Genomic DNA, 20183 nt, shown 5'->3' on the forward strand with positions numbered 1-20183 from the left:
TCCAAGTTTGACTGGTTCCTGCGGGAGGCTCTCAAACTGCCCACTGCCGTCCACGAAGGGCCGTCCTTCGGCTACACGCACTCCTCGGCCCGCTCCTGTTTCCCCCAGCAGGTAAACGTTCACTCCTCTGCCCGCTCCTGTTTCCCCCAGCAGGTAAACGTTCCCTCCTCTGCCCGCTCCTGTTTCCCCCAGCAGGTAAACGTTCACTCCTCTGCCCCCTCCTGTTTCCCCCAGCAGGTAAACGTTCACTCCTCTGCCCGCTCCTGTTTCCCCCAGCAGGTAAACGTTCACTCCTCTGCCCGCTCCTGTTTCCCACAGCAGGTAAACGTTCACTCCTCTGCCCGCTCCTGTTTCCCCCAGCAGGTAAACGTTCACTCCTCTGCCCGCTCCTGTTTCCCCCAGCAGGTGCACTGCTCTGCTCTCGCTGCACTTTTTAAAAAATCACACGCTAAGAGGGAACTACGTCTATCCACTAACGTTTTGGAGGCATGAATATTATAATTTGGTTATTAAGACATCTGTGCTGTGGTTCACAGCGGCTGAAGAATTATTCATGGGCGGTACTTTAATCCACCAATCAAGGTCGCGGCTGTCGTTCCCTTTAAGAGTAGAATAAATGACAACAACAACAACAACACAGAAAAATGCTGTGAAGTTGGCAAGCCAACGTCTTGTTGGCACAGAAAAACATGGACGGATATGTACCTATATGAGCTGGTAGATCGTCTATTTTCAAATAGCCAACGTTTAAATATTTATAGATTTAATAGGGACACAATTAGTCATTGGTCATGAAAGTAGGACTCTCCAAGGATTTTTTAACTGTAAAGATCGCGTAAAAATTGACAGAGCCAAGACCGAATCAATCTGCAGTGTTTTCATGCTTCCAACACCAGATGGTGGTTCATGTGGTTTAACTCCTGTATGTTTTTGTTCTTGCTGCAGAAGAGGGTGATGTTAAACATGTTCCTGGACATCGTGGCCGACCCGCCCCCTCAGTGTCTGCTCTGGCTGCCTCTGATGCACCGCCTGGCCAGCGTAGAGCATGGTGAGACTGGCACGCAGGCACGCACGCACACACACACGCACACACACACACACACACACACACACACACAGACACACACACACACACACACACTGACACACGCACGCACGCACACAAACACACTCACACACACACACACACACTGACACACGCACGCACTCATGCATGCACGCGCATGCACGCACTCACTCACTCACTGGGCAATATATCAACATTATATCGATATCATTATATATGAGAGTGGATTTTGTCTTATTTTACACTTCAAAGCCATCAAAACGTGGTTATCATGCCCTCTAGTGGCCGTTCTGTGGAAAGAAAACTGAGAATTGAGAGAAAAGGAAAACATATTTGAGATCATCGTCCAACTCACAATATTATCAATATCAAGATATTTGGTAAAACATTTGGTGATGTTTGATTTTGCTCACGCACCCACACACACACACACACACACACTAGGGAATTAACGACTTGTGATTTTTGCAAGTCGACTCGACTTAGTAAAAAGTTGAGTTGAAGTCAACTTTATCGTTTAATGACGTCATCACATCACACACAACCCCCCAATTATTTTGGGTTGTCCCCAGATGATTAACTTAATGTGAAACATTGTTTTCTCAATCAACAGTAATAGAGGGTATCTTCACATTTCTAAAGTGCCAATTTAAGGACTTTTTAATACCTCTAAAATGGCAAATTAAACATTGTCCAAATTGTCAAATATATGGAGGCAGAAATTGTGAAAATAGCAGATCTACATGCTCACAACGCCTCGCATCGTGAGCATGTACATCTGCTATTTTCACAATAGAACGTTTTTTTTTTTTTCAACTTCGACTTTCGACTTTCTCTAGTGGGAGTCAACTTGTGTAATGAAGTCGACTGAGTCGACTTGTCGACTTTTTCGTTAATGCCCTAACCAGAGCATGTGAGCGGAGTGGAGAGGCAACGAAAGCCGCTCCGCGCTCCAGAGGGCTCTTGTCCCGCTCGCTCATCACTCTGGTCGGCCACCGGGCCGCTCCGCTCCCCGCCGCTCCGTCGCTCACCTTGATTTTCGCATTTCTCGCTCCGCACTCGCTCCACGCTCCGCTCAGGGTCGTCAATCAGAGTCAGCAGCCAAAATTTAAAAAGTAGTTTGCTACCATATCCGAAACACTTTCTCCTTTGCTTTTCCACATCAAGTGTTCCCAACACAAATGCTTGCGGTAACGTGAGCCTCGGCTTGATTGAGAGCTGCCTTCAATGTTACAAAATACGCCATCTAAGGCATTGTATTTTTTAATAAGACGGGCAATATTAAATCCAGTTGGTTATTGATTAATCACCACAACGGGAGGCGACTCGTGGCGTGTGTTTTTCATTCAGCCAAATCAGTCTCACTTGCATTTCAAATCGTATCCTTCTTTGACTGGCTGGTGATATATAACTTAACTGACACAAGGTAGGATATTTATTATAAACATAGCCTACGTGTGTGGATGATATAGATACATTTGACTTGAGTGATATCGTGATAAAGGGAATTCTCTGTCTGTTCTCCTCTCCGCGGTGACGACATGGCTGCACTGCCACTACTGCATCGATCGGCACTGTTTTGTTGGAAACGTGCGGTGCGTGGCCCCAACAGGGTCGGCCAGGAGCTGAGGAGGTCGGCGCCCCACGGAGCGGAGGAAAATCCTCGCTCCAAAGCCGCTCAGACCCATTTGAAAAGACGCTCACGTAAAAAAACGCCCGCTCCGCTCCGCTTGCGCTCCGCTCGCGCTCCGCTCACATGCTCTGGCCCTAACACACACACACACACGCGCGCACACACACACACACACACACACACACACACAGAGAGTTTATTCTCTCTCTCTCTCTCTCTCTCTCTCTCTCTCCAGTCTACCACCCAGTGAACTGCTCCTACTGCCACCGGCACGGCATGACGGGCTTTCGCTATCGCTGCCTTCGTTGCCGTGGTTACCAGCTCTGCCAGGACTGCTTCTGGCGGGGCAATGCCAGCGGTTCCCATAGCAGCCAGCATCAGATGAAGGAACACGCAACCTGGGTGAGGCAACCAGTGCAACTCCCTGATGACCCCAGTGGGCTGAGTGTGTGTGTGTGTGTGTGTGTGTGTGTGTGTGTGTGTGTGTGTGTGTGTGTGTGTGTGTGTGTGTGTGTGTGTGTGTGTGTGCCGGTTCGATTCCCGATCTGGACGACCTTTGCCACATGACACTCCCCATCTCTCCCTCAATGTCCTGTCAGTCTACTGTCCTATCCAATAAAGGCATAAAAGCCCAAAAAACGAATCTTAACACATCGGATGCCCACGTGGTGTCTACAAGTCAATTTCTTTGATGTCGCTGGAGGCCCACGACGCGTTTGACGCGTTGTACAGTAAACTATACTGTACTGTAGCTACTGCACTTGGCTACCGCGGTGATGAAACAAACTCCATTTCCCAACATGCAGCGCGCAATTACGTCACCCGGACGTGCTGTGTGTCTCGTTGACTTCCTGTTTAGCGGCTGCACAAAAATGCTGTTTTCTCCGGATTCACTTCCTTTTTTCATTTTTTTCTCAAAACGGCAGCCTCTTCTACATGCCGTAACACAAACACTGTGGCTTAGAAATGATAAAAAACGGTCCTGACTGAAAGAAAAGATTTTCGCAAAATAAACAGGACATACTCGGATTACATTTACTCAGATTACTTTTCTCGCCAGTACTCTCGCCGGTAAGTAAAATGACGCGTTGCCATGGGCACCAGCAAATTAAGACGTCAAAACCACGTGGGCGTCCGATGTGTTAAAAAAGAAAAATACTTTTTTAATTGATACGTTTTAATTTTGTCCAGTCTGTATTGTAGGTAGAGTATGTTAATACAGTATAACTTATAGCCTTCAATAGACCGTACTATGTGATATTAATAAAAAGGGAAGAAAAAAGTACAGTAGTTACAGTAGTTTTCCCCCGAAAATATATGTTTTAATTAGTTTAATCCTCTGGATCAGACAGGAGATAAATAGAAAGAGGAAGTGCAGTGCATCTTGGGTAGGAAGATGACAGACAGATTATAGTTCTACTCACATAATAGGCTGGCTTTCGTAATTCTGCCCATTTAAAATATATGTACCCAATCGTAACTCTTAGTTACATTGATAAGGTCCATGTGAACTAGTCTGTTGAAGCTTATTCATTATAATGATCGAAATCGCTATCAGCTCGCGGCGCCGTACTGCACGCTCGCCGTGCTCCGCAGAGCGGACCGTTGTTGAAAGCCTGAAGCAACATTCTCCACTGCACAAACTCCACCCCCGATAGCAAAAAGTGAATGATTTTTTTCTGGTTGGCCAGTCCAGGCTGACAAACGGTCTATTGGGGTTGGTTGGATTTTGTCTCTTCAATTGAGACATTTAGATTGTGTCAAATGTCATGTCTCACCTGGACACAGGATCTGATACAAATATCCCCTGAGCAAGCAGGCAGGCTCTATTAGCTAAAAAAAAAGACGTAAAAAGGTAAAGAGGTAAAAAAAAGAAAATCTGGGGTAGGAGTAGAGGAAAGTTACATAGTGCACAGCTTTAAGATGTTAAGATGATACTTAACCTTTCTACTGCTATTCTACCAAGGAGCATGGTTAGCACAGTGCAAATCTACGTTTTCCTTCAGAGCTAGCAACATTGGGACTAGATAGCCTGGTTCAGACAAAAAGTCAAAAACTGAAGAAAGACATTTTCAGAAAAACATGAAATTGTGTTTTTGCTGTATAGTTTGCCATGAATTCTGACATTCTGTCTTGATGATCCCGGTGTTAGGAACTGTTTTGTCCTTGTCGGACACAATGTGCACCTACCATTTTAGAATTTTAGAAAAGAATACCAAAAGCATTCCAAGCTTCTCCAGGAAGGGAATAATGTAGACCAACACGTACTATATTTTACTTTTATTTACTAGTTTGTGTGTGCGTGTGTGTGTGTGTGTGTGTGTGTGTGTGTGTGTGTGTGTGTGTGTGTGTGTGTGTGCGTGCGTGTGCGTGTGCGTGCGCGCGCGCGCGTGTGTGTGCGTGCGTGTGTGTGTGTTTGAGTATAGAAGTCCTCTGCGGTGAAGCTGGGCCGCGCGCTGAGCAGAACCCTGGGCTGTGTGTCGTCCAGACAGCCCTCGCACCCCCTGTACCCCGAGGAGCCTGAGAGGACCCTCAACCTGGCTAACATAGTGTAAGACCCTCATGCACACACACTGTATGTACAGTAGTAACATAGTGTAAGACCCTCATGCACACACACTGTATGTACAGTAGTAACATAGTGTAAGACCCTCATGCACACACACTGTATGTACAGTAGTACCATAGTGTAAGACCCTCATGCACACACACTGTATGTACAGTAGTAACATAGTGTAAGACCCTCATGCACACACACTGTATGTACAGTAGTAACATAGTGTAAGACCCTCATGCACACACACTGTATGTACAGTAGTAACATAGTGTAAGACCCTCATGCACACACACTGTATGTACAGTAGTAACATAGTGTAAGACCCTCATGCACACACACTGTATGTACAGTAGTAACATAGTGTAAGACCCTCATGCACACACACACACACACACACACACACACACACACTGTATGTACAGTAGTAACATAGTGTAAGACCCTCATGCGCACACACACACACACACACACACACACACACACACTGTATGTACAGTAGTAACATATTGTAAGACCCTCATGCACACACGCTGTATGTACAGTAGTAACATAGTGTAAGACCCTCATGCACACACACTGTATGTACAATAGTAACATAGTGTAAGACCCTCATGCACACACACTGTATGTACAGTAGTACCATAGTGTAAGACCCTCATGCACACACACTGTATGTACAGTAGTAACATAGTGTGAGACCCTCATGCACACACACTGTATGTACAGTAGTAACATAGTGTAAGACCCTCATGCACACACACTGTATGTACAGTAGTAACATAGTGTAAGACCCTCATGCACACACACTGTATGTACAGTAGTAACATAGTGTAAGACCCTCATGCACACACACTGTATGTACGGTAGTAACATAGTGTAAGACCCTCATGCACACACACTGTATGTACGGTAGTACCATAGTGTAAGACCCTCATGCACACACACTGTATGTACAGTAGTAACATAGTGTAAGACCCTCATGCACACACACACACACACACACACACACACACACACACACACTGTATGTACAGTAGTAACATAGTGTAAGACCCTCATGCACACACACTGTATGTACAGTAGTAACATAGTGTAAGACCCTCATGCACACACACACACACACACACACACACACACACACACACTGTATGTACAGTAGTAACATAGTGTAAGACCCTCATGCACACACACTGTATGTACGGTAGTAACATAGTGTAAGACCCTCATGCACACACACACTGTATGTACGGTAGTAACATAGTGTAAGACCCTCATGCACACACACTGTATGTACAGTAGTAACATAGTGTAAGACCCTCATGCACACACACTGTATGTACAGTAGTAACATAGTGTAAGACCCTCATGCACACACACTGTATGTACAGTAGTACCATAGTGTAAGACCCTCATGCACACACACTGTATGTACAGTAGTAACATAGTGTAAGACCCTCATGCACACACACTGTATGTACAGTAGTACCATAGTGTAAGACCCTCATGCACACACACTGTATGTACGGTAGTAACATAGTGTAAGACCCTCATGCACACACACTGTATGTACAGTAGTAACATAGTGTAAGACCCTCATGCACACACACTGTATGTACAGTAGTAACATAGTGTAAGACCCTCATGCACACACACTGTATGTACAGTAGTAGTACACAGACCAGGGACCTCTTCTCAGCGCAGTTAAAGCACTGTAAGTTAGAATGGGTCAAACTAGCTGTAGAATGCATGTTCTAAAACTGTGTCCTATTCCTTGATTCCGATTGGCTGGTTTCCGTTTGGTAGACGACGTGGAGCTGAACGATGGAAGGGGAGCGCTTGTTTTCCTTGCAAGCCACGGCCATGTGGGCAGGGGCGTCAATTGGGTATGGCAGGGGTATGCAGCTGCCATACCCTGGGTCTAGAGGGGAAAATAAAAGTTACTTTTAAATATAAATCCATGAATGTCTCTTTGTCTATCTGTTCTAGTTATTATGTTGTTAAATTACAGTAAAATAGCTACAAATGCAAAATTTAACAAAATGGTCACTTTAACAAGGTATTGTGGCACGTTTACTAACATGCCAAGTTTAGCTGCACTTGAACAACCATTCCAGGCTGCCATATCCAGCCCAAGAAACCGTAGAATGTACTTCTTAAAATAAATGTATCATGCCTGTTGCTAAGGTATGGCAAGATGACTGGTGTCTTGCATGCACGCAAAGGCGCGCGTGCAAGACACCTGTCATGTTGCCATACCTTAGCTTTTTCTGAACTGACGCCACTGCATGTGGGGCTTCTAACCTAACCTGGCTTGGCCTAGTCTCTCAAGAACAAACTAACTGAGCTCGAGTTACAACTGAGCTCCAGTCAAGTGAAAAGGATCAACCTTTCTTTGACGATGGCTAGCCAGATTGGGCTAACTAACTGCAGTATAGTATCCCCACCTTGTTTAGCGATCCACCTTGTTTTTTAACAAGGTGGACTGTTTAGCTGTGCTAGGCTACTTCTGACCAGCTTCTCACCGCCCGTGAATGTCTGAGAGGGCCGGAGGCACTCGCGTCGTTCCTCACTGTGCTCCTCAGCCATTATACAATGACCTGTAAACTGCTAGCTCTAATGACTCATTGCTTTATTCTATTGCTTGGTTGGTTGAATGTAGAACAGCAAGGACAATGATAATACCTCAACATAACTGGACATATTCTGTTAACTGTTTAGGAAACACAGCAGTGAAGTGAACTCACCTTTCACTCTGTCTCCCAAATCACACATTGGGACGGCCTGACAAACGTTCAGCCGTGAGATTCGTTTCTGCTTTAATCCCCGCATTGTAACATTTTCTGAAAATGTCATTATTTTTTCTTTAAAGTGGGTAATCAACATGGCTATAGCACAGTGGTTCTCAAAGTGGGGTCCAGGGACCCTTAGGATTCCTTGAAGGCGTTCTAAACGTACCCGTACAGGTCTGTAACTGTGAGAGTTATGCATGGGGCACCTTGAAATTAAAACTAGGGCATTCACCAAATATTCGAATATCAAAGTTCATCGTTGTTCACCAGGGTCGAATATTCGCTTATTTTTATTGTTTTATTGTTTTCTCTTTGAAAAATATATAGTTTATAAAACTTGTCTAGATAGGAAGGCATAAGAATGAGTTGTCAATGCCCCTGGTGGATGATTTTTTTAATGCTCTATACCAGGGGTTCTCAAACCTTTTTAGGCTGGGACCCCCAAAATAAACATATTTGAACTGGGGACCCCCCACCCTGACAAGCACTTGGAATTGCAGGCATTACATTTAATGTGACTCGGTTCCGCAGATAAATATTGTGAAAATAGCAGATCTACATGCTCACAACGCGATGTAGATCGGCTATTTTCACAATGTTCGCCTCTTGCTTACTTAATATTTGACAGTTTGGCCAGTCCTGTCGAATATTCGACGCTTCGAATACTTTGAGGTTGAATAATTTGAATACTAAAAATCACTATTCGTGAATGTCCTAATTAAAACGTTTGATAACCACTGCTATTATAGCAGAAGCTGATAACATTTCAGCCACAGCCCGCGACTGGATCATGTGGGTTACAGAGGCCCTGCCCTTTGTGGGCGGAGCTACAGCTACAGGGTTAGTTTTCCCCCCAGGGAGGGTAGACTAGGTCACTGCAGCTCTTTGAACACTAGACTATCGTATTATTGAACCTGCACCTTGTGAGTATGTTTACTTCCTGTAAGTTTATGTCATCCTCTTTGACAGATTCTCTTGTATTCGTTTATTTTTAAACCTTTATCCCTCTCTCTCTCCCTCTCTCTCTCTCTCTCTCTCTCTCTCTCCCGCTTTAAGACTAGATCTACTCTCTCTCATTCTTTCTCACTCTGGTGATCTTTGCCCTGTCTGTGTTTGCTCAGACCGACACTATTCACTGTTGCATGAATGCACTCGAAACCACGTGACTGTGTGTGTGTGTGTGTGAGTGTATGCGTGTGTGTGTGTGGTAGCAAGTGTGTTTGTTTAGCAGGTCTTTGGTGCCGTAGTTTTTTGAATTTCTACAATTTATTTTATTCGCCTCCGGTACCTATTCGTCCGCCAAGGCAACGCGGAGACCCCACCCCTCATTTCTCACATGGCCCTCTTCTAGCGCCACCTTCAGGCCGATTTTTAAAACACATTTTTGGACACTGCTCCTACAGTTTTTGCCCTGAAATCACGCAAATCGCTACACAGTATGTCTACAATCATCCCATCAACATGAATCTGTCCCATATAGCGCCACCTTCAGGCCGATTTTTAAAAACACATTTTTGGACACTTGGACAATAGCTTGCTCAGTTGATCTCGTCGGTCTGACTCTGCTTCCGTTGTGTGTGTGTGTGTGTGTGTGTGTGTGTGTGTGTGTGTGTGTGTGTGTGTGTGTGTGTGTGTGTGTGTGTGTGTGCTTGCAGACCCCCACGCCCCGTTGGAAACACCAGTGAGGCCATGTTGCTGTCACCTCCACCCCCAGCCTCCCCCAGGAGGTAAGAGAACCGCCTTAACATTTCGTTGCTTTTGGACGGAAACCAATGTCCAAAACTAATTTGTAAACCTTAATTTGTCTCTGCCAGGCCGAAAGGCATGAGGCCTGAGGCCATGTTTTGCACCCCGTCCGTCCGTCCGTCCGTCCGTCCGTCCGTCCGTCCGTCCGTCCGTCCGTCCGTCCTTTCCGTTCGTCCGTCCGCCCGTCAGTCAGTGGACAACTAATCTCCGGGACCGTTGGCTTGATCGCAGGGAAACTGTCCACACACACACTTCCTGGATGCTGGAGCAGACCCTCTGCCCCAAAGCTTTCACATGGGCCTGTTATAGCGCCACCAGGAGGCTCATTTCTGCTAAACACTGAAGACAGTACTAAATGGTAAATGGTGCATTTATATAGCGCTTTTATCCAAGGCGCTTTACATAGATTGTGCATTACATTCACCCATTCACACACACATTCATACACCGGTGGCGGAGGAAACCATGCAAGGCACCAACCTGCTCACCGGGAGCAATGTGGGGTTCAGAGTCTTGCTCAAGGACTCTTCGACATTAATTCAGGGGGAGCCCGGATTTCGAACTGGGAACCGTTCGGGAACCCTTCATGCTCTAATAACGGTTTCTCTACCCCTGAGCTATGCCGCCCCCATACTCCTACAGATTCTTTCCAAACATCACACTGATCGGTACACAGTATACACAGAGTCATCAAACTTCTAGTTGGCAAACTTATCACCTCCACTATTTTCCTTTTCACATGTTTTATATTTTTGGAAATATTTGACTTTTATTATTATATAATGGAAGTCAGTGGGGCCCGAATCGAGCTGAAACTTTGCCCGTATCTGAATGTCACATAGTCAACTGACGTCACAGGCTGGCCTCATGGCCCGAGATACTCATTGGAGCCATATGCCATTCCCATGTGGATCCCGAAGGTCCTTTTTCTTGCATCTTGCCAACACCACAGGCCTGCCGAAGGCCACAGGCTGCATTGCTTCAAAATGTTGCCGTTCCAGAAACCACAAAACTCATCCATAACCCTTCAGGATTTAAAGCCGTGCTTGTCAGTTTGGGTTATTCCTAGAAAGCCGATTGTTTTGTTTTAATGTAGAACCTTCGTTTGTTCACACATGTGGACATTTGCCTTTGGTATGGTGGAATCAAAAACAGATGGGATACGATGAACACAGTGAAAGAGCAACAGAAGCATAGAGTATCTGTGTAGGAGAACTAGCTCATGTTTACAAAGGAAAGTACAGAAAGGTTCAAGGTTATTGCGTTCCCAACTTGCATCATTCTTGCATTTTTCTCTGAATGCACGAAACCTCTTGTGTGTCAGATGGAATGCGCAAGACAGTCGTCTTGCGCATTCTTTAGCACCGTCCGATCCGATTGTCTTCAATCGTGGCGTGTGTATCTATTTTTGTTGAATGTTCGCCCGTTATGGCATGCCCAGAAAAGACATGCTAGGGTTTTATGTGGTTAAAGGAGTAGTTCACCCCCAAAATGACTTTATCTTTTCTATCAACTACTCATCCCATGTCATGGAGACTTGAATTCATGGATATTTATTTTGTTTTTGTCGCATTCCCAAGCCAATAATTTGATTATAATAAATGTACCCCCATTTATTCAGGAATCAATGGGGGCTTTATTGGCTTAGGAATGTGACAAAAACAAAAACATATCCATGAATTCAAGTCTCCATGGGGTGAGTAATCAATAGAAAAAAAGTCATTTTGGGGGTGAACTACTCCTTTAATGGAACCTACCGGTAAGCATGGATCAGCTGGCTGATGTCCAGCATGTGACATACAGTATGTGATTCCAGAATCACTGAATTATCCTTGTGTCTTGTTTGATTCAGTTTGGCATCCGCTCAGCGCATGAATGAAGAGCACGCCTTGATAGCCGCCTACGTCAATCGCCTGCAGGCCAGCCCACGGTGAGAGCTCTGGGAGGAGAGGAGAGGGTGATGGGGGGAGAGCTGGGAGGAGAGGAGAGGGTGATGGGGGAAGTGGGCATGGAGGGAAAGAGGGGAACGATGGCCCGGACAAGATACAATTTACCTTTTTAACCAATTTAGGCCTAGAATTATTGAATGCTTTAACCAGTGAAAAATAGCAGATATACAAGCTCACAGCTCACTGCGAGCTTGTAGATCTGCTATTTTTGAAAAAGTCGTGAAAATGTGGGGAAAATCTTTGAATATATGTATTTATAAAGCGAACGTCTCACGTAACTCAAATTTTGCTTCTGGGTGGTCCCTGGAACTAAATATTTTGAGATGGGGGTCCGTGGCCAAATAAATATCATTTTGGGGGTGCTTAACATGAAAAGGTTTGAGAACCACTGACACAGTAGTCTCTCAAGAACAGGCTGATTGAGCTCCATTTAAGTGAAAAGGACCTTTTCTTTGACGATGGCTGGCCAGATTGCTGACATAGAAACATAGGTTTTTCAAAAAATAGAAGGATTCAAAAGACACTTATAGAATCGGGTCAAAATTCTAATTTTCACGATTTTTCAAAAATAGCAGATCTACAAGCTCGCAGCGCGGCACTCGGTGACGCGCTGTGAGCTTGTATATCTGCTATTTTTCAATAGTTAAAGCATAAAATAATAATACACAATAATGTGTACCCGTTCGAGTCATATTGACATTAAATATTCGTTGAACACGTTTTAATTTAATGAAGCTGTGCCTTTCCAGTGAGTCGACATTGCCAGCACCCTGACTCTGTTTCACGTAAATTGAGCGATTACTATCTTTGTTAACACCTGTGTTTACCCTACTATTTCATGTCAAATTGGCTGCTGTGAAACATATCTACATTATAGGGTGCAGGGTAGAGTGTGATGGAGTACCTCTCAATTCTCTCTGTTAGCCAAATGTCAGCAGAGATCATTACATTTTGAGACTATTTTTACGCATTCAGAGTTAAATTAACATTAAGACAGCAGCATTTATGCCTCCCCCTGGCCAGCCGGGGCGCCTGATGGAGGGGAAAGGAACTGGTTGGAATAACGTGTTCCTTCCACGCGCTATGTCCAAACCAGGGAAATCTCCACTGTCAGGTGAAAAGAAGCAACTTGGACTCCTCATGCATAGAAGGAAGCATGAGGTCAGTCCGTTGTCTCCCCAGGCGTGGCAGAGGGAGAGCAGAGCCCAGGATTACATACACTCTTAGAACAAAAACTAGGCTCTACTCAATTTTATTGGTGAAACATTTTTACACTCAAAAATATTGAGTAAATATTACTGTTCTGAAATCAGGTAGATGATACTCAATTAATTTGAGTAAAAGTAACCAAAACGTTTACGTACTTATTAACAACTAAAATTGAGTACAATGACCTAAAGAAATTGAGTAGATATAATTAAATTATTCAGTCAATGCCACAAAAGACTACAAGTAAATAAATTGAAATATTAAGTAGATCTAATTGAATATTAGAGTATAATTTAACAAAACAAATATGTCACATTTACTCTATTCATTTACTTTTATTGATTTAATTCATATAGTACCATTTTACCCCTTTCATTTACTTTACCTTTTACTCCAGGAGTACATGATGTCAAATGAATACACATGAAATAATTATGCAGATAATTATGTTTTTAATCAACTAATTTTGACCAGTGTAACACCACATCAAGTATGAACATTCAACATACTTTAGTATGTAAATGACATGCAACAATGCCTGCAAAAACAATATGTTTAAAGATAATGATCAGGAAAGGGGTATATCCCTGACACTTTTAAAATGTTCTGTTTACTAAAGAGCAGTGTGTGTTCACAATACTGTATATAAGTACCTCTAATTGAACTGTGCATACTGTAAGTAAGCAGTCTGTCAAACATTATGCACCATAAGAACAATGAGCCCATCAAATAAACAGTAAGTCATAACCACAAAATACATTAAAGAAGACAGTCAGAGGCCATTTGGCATGAAAGGAAATCACAACTTGGAATATGAAATAATAAATAAGCATTTACAGTAGCTCAACATTTAAACATATTGACTATGCACACGTGTAATGTCTATATGCTAAACTGACCTGTTTGCATTATGACTCGAATGCACCAGAAACAAACACTTTACATTAACTAATTACTATCAGCAACAAATACCATTGCAAAAATGCTGTTTTGACAATAAATCCACTTTCAGTAGGTTATACCCACGTTCTGAGAGCATCTTGCTGAACAGTAGTCGGCAAGCAGACATTTTTTCAGTCTCTGAACTTTGGCTGAAAGGTGTCCGGGATCCAACTCAACTAGTACTTTTTGGAACATCTCAAGACCATATCTGAGGTTCTTGGGGTATCTCAGATTAAAGGCATAGAACAGTCCCAACAGATAGCAGCAGATCCCCAAGATTGTTGAGGGCAGTGATGTGAATCACAATACCTACATCAGTAGGTTCATTCATTGAGTCCTCTTGGTTCTGCAGCAGGTAGATCTTCATCTTCATCATCACCTCCTCTGTCAACTTCTCTTCTGCTCTGACAGGTGCACCAGCAGCTTCCTTCCTGCACACATTGTGAAGATAATTGTTTAGAGCTCACTTTCAGGCTAAATGTTACAAGACACACAGACACACATTGAGCAATCCTAGCTGTCTCCACACATGCAGCCCTGGGCATAATCTTGAATCAGTTGGACCAGACATGCAACGGATGCAACAGCCATTCAGCCAATGTCACAACCTTCTCTGGACATCACTATGCTGTTCCTTTGCATGTGATGGTCTCATCCACGATGACATTAAAACGTCAAAACATTTATTTTACTAACTTGAAAGTCCTTGATCTTGACACTATCTTCTTCCAGATGGTCGACGAGACATCGGATGATGACCTCTCGTGTTCGGTGATTGGGGATTCCTCTCTGCAGAATAGAAACATAATTATTTGAACAATAAAGAAAAAGTATGACTGCACTTTCATAAACTAACATAAACTTTGGCAATACAATTGTTTCCACAACCCAGTTTTAGCAACGGAAGCTGGGAGACTGTCCTTAGTAGCTATTAAGACATACATTTAGAAATGAATAATCAGGAGAGAGAGTTGCAGGGGATAAAGATGAGTTTAGCATAAATTAATGTAGTAATTATTGTCATTAGCCAGGTGAAATATAATTAAAGCAGTTAGAGTAAATGAAAGTTTCATACCTGAAGTAGAATACTCATTTGTGCCCAAACTGCCCTTCTTGGACTGGAACATGGACAGTAGTTTGGGGGTATAGAAGTCCAACATTGCCATACATTTTGGCTCAAGATTCAGTGTGGTGATCATCCTGAACTTTGCACTAACCTGGAAGACAGAGATGAGGGGAAGAGAGTAAAAAAGAAGACGTGAGATTATAGATCTGGTATTTTCCCCCAGGATAGGGATGCTAGGGTATACAAGTGGTTAACTACAATGACAATGAGCTTGAGCTTGTAAATTGGTCATTTGAGCATTTCTGAAGAAGAAAAAAGATAATAATTCAAATAACTGACACCATGTGAGGCTTAGTCAATTTATGATTCCAATAATTACTTGGCCAAACCAAAATCAAGGAATACTGTATAATCATGTTGCTTATTTACTTCATACTTTTTCCAAGTTTTTTTACACATGTAATCCTCATTGAACACCATAATAGATACATGTAGATAATATGTAGGCCTACCTGTGCATTTTATCTTCATTGTACACACCATTGTATGCAGCTGTGCATAGCTTGTAATAAATGCAAAAAGTCATGACTAGAGGGCTTGCACATTACCCTCACTGTGACCTTAACTAGCTGCAAACCTTTGTAAAGAACACAAGTTATACCCAATACATTTGTGTAGCCTATATGCACAAAGATACAGTAAATCTACTTACCAATATTTGCAAACACTCTCCAGGTCTCTTGTTGAAAAAGATGTGTGCTGCTGCTGCTGCTGCTGTTTGTTGACAGAATGTTCCAGTAGAATTTTCCCATGAACCCTTTTTTTCCCATGAACCCTTGTGTACAATTTTGAATCTTAGTCATATCTACTCAATTGTTTAGGTTGTTGTGAGAGATGAAAGATTATTTATTTGGAATGAATAATAATTAAGGGTCTTTTTAAATTGATCCATATAAGTACTCCATACTCAAATATTATGAAGGAAAATTACCAAAACAAATTGAGTATAATTCATGAATAAAATCAGTTGGTCAAATACTAATTTATTCTCACGAAATTAACTCAAATAATATATGTACATCTAACTCAAAACGAACAGTTGGATTTTTACTCATTTCGTTTGGTGTGACCTACTCAAACAATCACATACATGATATTCAGTGATTTTATTGAGTAAATATAACTTTTTCTAATAGTGCCATATACTCGGCCGCAGAATCATTTCTCAGAATTAGCACTGGGGGAAAAAATGGGTTACAAAATTGTGGGATAAAAATTAGTTAAAAAAAAAGACAGCAGCATTTGCATCAAACCTGTCCCGTAAAACTATCTTTAAAGTCTAGATAGCACAAGATGTTGAATCTCCTCAACTTTCTTTTTGAATCTGTTAATACTGGCTTTTGTCTCGCATTATTTTTCATTTTCAAACCTTGATGCTGAATGATTCGCATCACAAAGCTGACAACACTATTTTATTACCAGCTTGTTCGTGTCAGTAACAGGAAATGTAATAATGTCTTATTGAGTGGTGCTCAAACATTTTCATGTCAAGTATGTCATTGATATTTTTGAGAAAATATTGTGCCAGGGACCCCATAACAGAAGATGTGTGTTAAAGTTCCACATCCAAGAATTCCATTTTTTCAAGTTTTCAAGATTTTTCAAAATGTTTCGAAAGTAGCAGATCTACACACTCTACAGTCTCTTTAGAATAGACAAAGTATAAAATAGGGTGAAAGTTGTTAAAGAGATTCTGATGCTGGGGAACCCCTGGAACTCACTGGGGGGCCTTTCCCACCGCTAAAGAACCGGTTCTGGTTCTTTCTCTCGCCTATGGGATGAGCCAGAGGTGAGCTTGAGAGTTGGTTCTGAACCGTAAAAGTTGGTTCCGAACGGGAACCACGACATCCTTGGTTCCTCTGGTTCAATCATGGTTCAATCTGGTGGAAACGCAAGCCGGTTCGCAAGAACGAACCAAGGTTCCAAGAAAGTTGAACCGGCACTGGTTCTGGAACCGGTTCTTTGCCGGTGGAAAAGGCCCCTTGGAGAAGGAATGGTGTAAATTTGGTTCTCATTGCTCACCGCTGTGCTGATGGACGTTGCTGTTTGTTTTCAGTGCGGCGGACAACACCAGCAGACAGGACGAGGAGCACAAACTGATCGCCCGCTACGCCTCGCGGCTGGCAGACACCGACCCCTCAGTGAGTCCATCTCTTCACACAGCAGAAACTATACATGTATTCATTTCACATCTCACTCTGTGACGACACAGAATGGATGAGGGCTGAACAATAAAGGTCACTAGCTGTACCATATTCACCATATTCCTGGCCATTCTATGGAGGCTGCCATTTTCCTTTTACAGAGGGCGCTGGAGCATTTTTCTTTGTGTGCTGCTTCATAAACATCTTTTCACTTCCTCCCAAGTAAGGAAGTGACATGGAATTGTCTGTTGCCAGATTTTGCCAAAGAAATAAGCCCAACAGAAGCAACTACAGTAGGCTATACTACTTTACATTCACATTTGAAAATAGCAGATCAGCAAGCTCACAATGTGTCACATTGCGACACATTGTAAGCTTGTATATTTGCTATTTAAAAAATATTGAGGGAAAACATTTTTTTGAATATTTTTGAAACATTTTAACAACATAAATCTGTGTGGAGGTCCCTGGCACCACATATTTTCAGATTGGGGTCTGCGACTGTGGACAAATATGTAATCTGGGGTCCTTGATATGAAAAGATTTGGGAACCACTGGAAGAATATTAGAAAGTAAGCCCAATAAGCAACTATTTTTTTAGAGTCACAAATTGCTTATTATAAGCTGACATGGCAACCCAGGTACATTCAGAGCCCAGAGCCTAGAACGCCAACTACTGACACTTTGATGCAAGGACAACTGGAAACCAAATGATGTTTTTCAGGCCAGCTTTTTCAGCCTCCGCCTCTTTCAGGATATGAACAGGAAGCCGGGGGCGGGGCCAGGAATAACGTGAATAGTGTGGCACCGAAGGGGCCAGCCGTCTGTCACAAGTGTTTGTCTGTATGTGCCCTGTGTAGACCAGGGGTTCCCAAACCTTTTTGGGCCCAGGGCACCCCTATAAATATATTTTTCATCCGAGGCACCCCTACATTATACTATAATATTACCCACATGACATTCATCATTTTCACTCCCAGTACCTTATATTCATGGCATATTTTAGGGATTATGTTGTTTATTATTACTGCCCTTATTAAGGCAGTCAAATTAATGATACTCTGAGTTGGGTTGTAAGCTAACCTCTCACTACTATTAGTCCAGTGGTTTTCAAAGTGGGCGACGGGGCACCCTGGGGTGCCGTGACGGCAGTCCAGGGGTGCCGCGAGATAATTTGATAATATTTGGAATTTATTTGGACACAAAAATATTTAGTATCATTTTAAACTTGAAGTCCAAAGTCCAAATTTTCAGTCAGTTCTAAACAAAATGGCTGTTATCTCAACGTTTTCCTCACAACATAATCACTAAAATATCGTCACTGTCGGGCAGAAACCTCGTATCTCCAAGTTTCAAATGTGTACATCTTTTGCTAAAGCAAAGCCCTGCTTCAACAAGACTGTCTCACAAAACTAAACTAGTGAAAACAGCAGATCTACAAGCACACAACGCCGATACGAGGTGTTGTGTGCTGATCGGCTGTTTTCACTAGTTTAGTACATTTTATAGATGATAAATACAAAACGAACGGTTTTGGACATACAAGGTTTCCACCCGACAACGACAATATGATATAAATATAAGGTGCTGGGAGTGAAAATTATAATGTAGGGGTGCCTCGGATTAAAAAAATATTTATGGGGTGCCCTGAGACAAAAGAGTTTGGGAACCCTTGCTATAGTCTACAGCTAACCTCTCGCCTCTCTAGTGTCTAACTTAGTGTAGCGTCTAATTTACAAAAATGCAAACTTTACTTAGAGCATATTCTCTCGTTCTTCATGTTGAAAGATGAGACCACCTTGGTGCCCAAAGCCAGTTTGTGCAGAAAAAGAAGAAGCGGACACAGATATTCCAGTTCCATCTGTGTAGGCAGGCTGAGGAAAGCCAATCCTAATCCCTCCTGTGTTCCAATGACTGATGAGAAGCAGCTCGTTGCCCTATCTAGACAGAATCGTGACACGCAGTCTAGCCATGCCGGGGAGGTTTCAAAGCAGGTGCAAATTATAACTATGGTTTACAGTAGGCCTAGTTTATTCTCTCACTTATTCAGAGCGGTTTTGACATTAATCGCCTTTGCGGAATTTTCTAGGCGTGTCTCAGAGTCTGTAGTGCCCCAATTTGAGAAGCTGGCCAGTCAAATATATCAGAGGGATTCACGGGTGGTTCCGGTAAACAAAACCATGAATGGGAGCTAAAAAAAAAAGATAAAGATTTCTTTGTTATACATACTTTATTAAACCCTCGTACGAAATCATCAAGGCTGTGAGAGTATCATAATGGGCTTGTCTGGTTAGCTAGACATCATTCACCCCAGGGGTGTAGTGGAGGGGGGGGGGGGGCATTTCTAAAATGTAGTTTTTCTCTAGGGGATATTAGCCCAAAAGTCCATTGCACGCAATGATCGCATTGCATTGTGAGCTTGTAGATCGCCTGTTTTTGGCAAAGATATTTGGTGTAGAGGGTGTGTGTGTGTGTGTGTGTGTGTGTGTGTGTGTGTGTGTGTGTGTGTGTGTGTGTGTGTGTGTGTGTGTGTGTGTGTGTGTGTGTGTGTGTGTGTGTGTACAAATCTCTCTGGATGAGAGTATTGGTCTAAAATGAACTGTCCATGTATTCCAGGACAGAGGGATACCCAATCGCAGCTTCAACTTTGACATCAATAAACAACAGAGGGAGCTCATCGCTCAGCTGGAGAGCAAGAACAGGTAAAGAAACGGGCAAAATACAGTAGGCCATATACATAGAACAGGGGTGGGCAACTTTGATGATGGCGAGGGCCACAATATTTCCACCTTCACTCCAGAGGGCCACATTGCATATTGCCAAGTCCTACTTTGTTATTCCAGTATCTCATACAAAAGAAGCAAAAATAGCAGATCTACAAGCTCAAAACGCATCGCGCTGCGATGCGTTTTGAGCTTGTAGATCATTTTAATACTACTATACTAGTCCTTAAGCTACTAGTATAGACTGACGGAATTAAAACAGATCATGTTTGGAATTGTAACAGCTGAAATCAATAATA

General features: G+C 42.9%; 1 protein-coding gene across 5 annotated transcripts in view; it reads left to right on the forward strand.

The window, feature by feature from the left end:
- LOC308300409 (dystrobrevin beta-like) overlaps window positions 1-20183 on the forward strand; it is a 75769-nt gene that overhangs the window by 36246 nt on the left and 19340 nt on the right. For all 5 annotated transcript variants that reach the window (XR_013962819.1, XR_013962820.1, XR_013962821.1 and 2 more), the window contains exons 7-14: window positions 1-111; window positions 946-1048; window positions 2935-3101; window positions 5126-5250; window positions 9701-9772; window positions 11644-11721; window positions 17074-17158; window positions 19778-19863. The exon at window positions 1-111 is cut by the window's left edge and continues 44 nt beyond it. Coding sequence is in view for 2 of the 5 variants with exons in the window: in XM_080744233.1 (XP_080600359.1) it covers window positions 1-111; window positions 946-1048; window positions 2935-3101; window positions 5126-5250; window positions 9701-9772; window positions 11644-11721; window positions 17074-17158; window positions 19778-19863 (827 nt within the window). In the remaining 3 variants the exon portion in view is untranslated. The remainder of the gene's footprint in view (window positions 112-945; window positions 1049-2934; window positions 3102-5125; window positions 5251-9700; window positions 9773-11643; window positions 11722-17073; window positions 17159-19777; window positions 19864-20183) is intronic.

Source organism: Nannobrachium achirus (assembly GCF_963921795.1).
Source record: "Nannobrachium achirus genome assembly, chromosome: 16".
Lineage (NCBI taxonomy): Eukaryota > Metazoa > Chordata > Actinopteri > Myctophiformes > Myctophidae > Nannobrachium > Nannobrachium achirus.